Source organism: Pollachius pollachius (assembly GCF_949987615.1).
Source record: "Pollachius pollachius genome assembly, chromosome: 19".
Taxonomy (NCBI): Eukaryota; Metazoa; Chordata; class Actinopteri; order Gadiformes; family Gadidae; genus Pollachius; species Pollachius pollachius.
The window spans coordinates 659,581-663,473 of NC_136952.1; the positions used below are offsets into that span (position 1 = coordinate 659,581).

Here is a 3,893-nt window from a genome sequence, read left to right on the forward strand (position 1 = left end):
GTCTAGCTGTTGTTTCCCTTTAGCAGAGAAACAAAGAGTCAGCGCTGCTGAACGCTCCAGACCCGTCCAGGCCGGCTGTCCCTGTAGTGCGCTAAGCTAACCCTAAGCTAGCCCTAAGCTAGCCCCAAGCTAACCCTAAGCTAACTCTTTGCTCTCTGCAGTCCCTGATTCCGTTCAGCCTCCATCTTTAACCATCTCACCGTGCCGTCATCTGTCCGGTGTTGGTAGTGTCTGTCCCTCTGTATACATCTTGTCTGAGTGGCTGTTCATCTGTCCTGTTTGTATCTCATGATCTTTGCTGGTTGTGCGCTCCAACCCCCCCCCCCCCCCCCCCGGTGTCCTCCCAGAGCCCCCCCATGCGGCCTCAGATGCCTGCTGGCCCCCCCAGAAACATAAACCTTGGTCTATGTTCAGACTCAGCTATGGGGGGCCGTTATTCCAACCTACTTTGCATATTTCCATGACGCTTTTATCCAAAGCGACTTCCAATAATCACATTTGTCAGAAGAACAGAAGACCGCTCGGATGAGGTGCTACACAATGCAAAGTACTCGCGTTGTGCACATATATGCGCTTGCCACTTAATACATATATACTATAACATATATATATATGTAGTATATGCTATACTGGAAAGCTTCACACATAGGGAGCGTCTCATGCTCCATGCTCGGAGAGGTTCTCCGTTCCTCCTCCTGCAGACTCCTCCTTCACATCCTCGCTGTTTCCCCTTCCTCTGTCTCCATCTGGTGGCCATAGCCTGTGCGTACCCAGTGTGTACCCAGTGTGTACCCAGTGTGTATCCAGTGTGTACCCAGTGTGTGTCCAGTGTGTATCCAGTGTGTACCCAGTGTGTACCCAGTGTGTATCCTGTGTGTATCCAGTGTGTACCCAGTGTGTATCCAGTGTGTACCCAGTGTGTACCCAGTGTGTACCCAGTGTGTGTCCAGTGTGTATCCAGTGTGTACCCAGTGTGTACCCAGTGTTTATCCAGTGTGTACCCAGTGTGTACCCAGTGTGTACCCAGTGTGTATCCTGTGTGTACCCAGTGTGTACCCAGTGTGTCTCCAGTGTGTACCCAGTGTGTGTCCAGTGTGTACCCAGTGTGTGTCCAGTGTGTGTCCAGTGTGTATCCAGTGTGTATCCTGTGTGTATCCAGTGTATATTCAGTGTGTACCCAGTGTGTATCCTGTGTGTACCCAGTGTGTATCCAGTGTGTACCCAGTGTGTGTATCCAGTGTGTATCCAGTGTGTATCCTGTGTGTACCCAGTGTGTATCCAGTGTGTATCCTGTGTGTACCCAGTGTGTGTCCAGTGTGTATTCTGTGTGTATCCTGTGTGTACCCAGTGTGTGTCCAGTGTGTGTCCAGTGTGTATTCTGTGAGTCCAGCAGCACTTCAGTCACCCTGGGACCCAAACCCTGGTCTCACACATCGCCACACGGCCATTCAGCCAGCGAGACCTCTGAGGCCTGACGGCCCGGGCAGCACCTGTGTGTGTGTGTGTTTGTGTGTTTGTTTGTGTTTTCTCGGTGTCTGGCCAAGGGTCTCATCTCATCCACCTGGACCCTCTGCCCCCTCCCCCCCCCCCCCCCCCCTCCATCCTCATCCAGGTTATCAGAGCGTAGATCAGGAGCTGCAGACCCCCGCGGCGTTGAGCTACCAGCCCCCCACCCCGCTGAGCAACGACTACTTCTTCGGCGAGGGCGACCCTAGCGTAGACTCGGAGCCCGGCTGGTTCTCCCCCGCCCGGCCCAGCGACCTCTCCCTCCCCGAGACCACCCGGGCCCCGTCCGACGGGGACCCCCCCACGGTGCTCCCCGAGGACACCTCCCTCAGCAGGGGGAGTCAGGGGGAGGGGCCGGGGGTCCGCTGCGAGGGGCCGGATAACGAGAGGCGGGGCTTTAGGGAGGAGCCCCCCCAGGTCTTCCAGGAGACCCCCGAGTCGGCCCCAGCCCCCCTAGAGGAGCAGGCAGGGGGGGCTCTGCCCGGGGCGGCGGCCGTAGACACCGGCGCTGACAGGAGAGAGGAGCTGGCTAGCAGTGGGAGGGTGGAGGAGGAGGAGGAGGAGGAGGAGGAGGAGGAGGAGATGACCCAGGAGAAGATCAGGAGTCTGCTGGAGGACATCAGGCTGGAGGCGGGGGGCTCGGGGGACGAGGAGATGACGGAGGAGAGGGTGAACGCCATCCTGGACCAAGTGCGCCAGGCAGAGACAGACGTGTGTTCAGTTCCAGGCTGGCAGAGCGACGCCCCGGCCGCGCCCGGCCCCGAGGCCACGCCCCCACCTCAGGACGGAAGGTAGGGACCCCCTGAGGGGCTGCATCGGGGTACCCCCCCCCCCATAGAAATACTGATAACACACTGCAGTTTGAAACGTGACATAAACTTAATAATTGAATAGCTGTTATTTCCGGCTGCTATGCTACTGATCAATAGGGCGATGCCCCTGCCATTAACATACTGCAGGTATAAATACATCATGTCACACCATCGAGGGCACCAGCGCCACACGCCCCTGATTATATAACCCCTCCTACCTCCTTCATCCCTCCCCCTCTCCTCCCCCCCTCCCTCCCCAGCAGTCCTGAGCGTGGGCCCGCCTCCTCGGGGCCCAAGGCTCAGAGGAAGGGCCGTGATGAAGAGGAGGAGAGCAGGAAGAAGAGCGCCCCCTCTCAGCACCCCCCCCAGGTGAGCTGCTCTGCCCAGCCAATCACAGCCAGCTCCCTCAGAAACCTACCTGATCTGACACGCCCCCCTTTCTGACAGTAAAGGTTGAAGGAAAACCTGATCCAGTGATGTGTGTGTGGGGGGGGTCCAGTGATGTGTTCCTGGGGGGGGTCCAGTGATGTGTTCCTGGGGGGGTCCAGTGATGTGTTCCTGGGGGGGGGTCCAGTGATGTGTTCCTGGGGGGTCCAGTGATGTGTTCCTGGGGGGTGGGGGTCCAGTGATGTGTTCCTGGGGGGGTTCCAGTGATGTGTTCCTGGGGGGGGGTCCAGTGATGTGTTCCTGGGGGGGTCCAGTGATGTGTTCCTGGGGGGGGGTCCAGTGATGTGTTCCTGGGGGGGTCCAGTGATGTGTTCCTGGGGGGGGGGGTCCAGTGATGTGTTCCTGGGGGGGGTCCAGTGATGTGTTCCTGGGGGGGGTCCAGTGATGTGTTCCTGGGGGGGGTCCAGTGATGTGTTCCTGGGGGGGTCCAGTGATGTGTTCCTGGGGGGTGGGGGTCCAGTGATGTGTTCCTGGGGGGGGGGGTCCAGTGATGTGTTCCTGGGGGGGGTCCAGTGATGTGTTCCTGGGGGGTTTGGTCCAGTGATGTGTTCCTGGGGGGTGGGGGTCCAGTGATGTGTTCCTGGGGGGGTCCAGTGATGTGTTCCTGGGGGGGGTCCAGTGATGTGTTCCTGGGGGGGTCCAGTGATGTGTTCCTGACCGTGGGGGGGGTGCCTTCAGGGAGGAGATAGCGAGTCCAGCTCTGAGGAGGAGACCATCACCACGAGGGTGTACCGCAGGAGGGTGGTCCTCAAGGTACCCAACACCAGGGGGTCCGGGGGGGCAGAGTGTGTGTGGGGGGGGGAACGGCCCCCTCTACGTGTGTGTGTTTGTTTGAGGGGGGCGTTTGTTTGGGTTCATATGTCCCAGTGATGTGTTCCTGGGGGGGGTCCAGTGATGTGTTCCTGGGGGGGTCCAGTGATGTGTTCCTGGGGGGTGGGGGTCCAGTGATGTGTTCCTGGGGGGGGGGGTCCAGTGATGTGTTCCTGGGGGGGGTCCAGTGATGTGTTCCTGGGGGGTTTGGTCCAGTGATGTGTTCCTGGGGGGTGGGGGTCCAGTGATGTGTTCCTTGGGGGGTCCAGTGATGTGTTCCTGGGGGGGGTCCAGTGATGTGTTCCTGGGGGGGTCCAG

At 59.2% G+C, this 3,893-nt stretch overlaps 1 protein-coding gene across 6 annotated transcripts in view; it reads left to right on the forward strand.

The window, feature by feature from the left end:
- The window catches only part of LOC307089991 (ankyrin-3-like), a 44,505-nt gene that overhangs the window by 37,287 nt on the left and 3,325 nt on the right, over positions 1–3,893 (forward strand). For 5 of the 6 annotated variants that reach the window (XM_079756500.1, XM_079756495.1, XM_079756499.1 and 2 more), the window contains 3 exons: positions 1,613–2,297; positions 2,579–2,687; positions 3,444–3,518. In XM_079756500.1, the coding sequence (XP_079612626.1) occupies positions 1,613–2,297; positions 2,579–2,687; positions 3,444–3,518 (869 nt within the window). The remainder of the gene's footprint in view (positions 1–1,612; positions 2,298–2,578; positions 2,688–3,443; positions 3,519–3,893) is intronic. The other variant, XM_079756496.1, reaches the window with a different exon arrangement.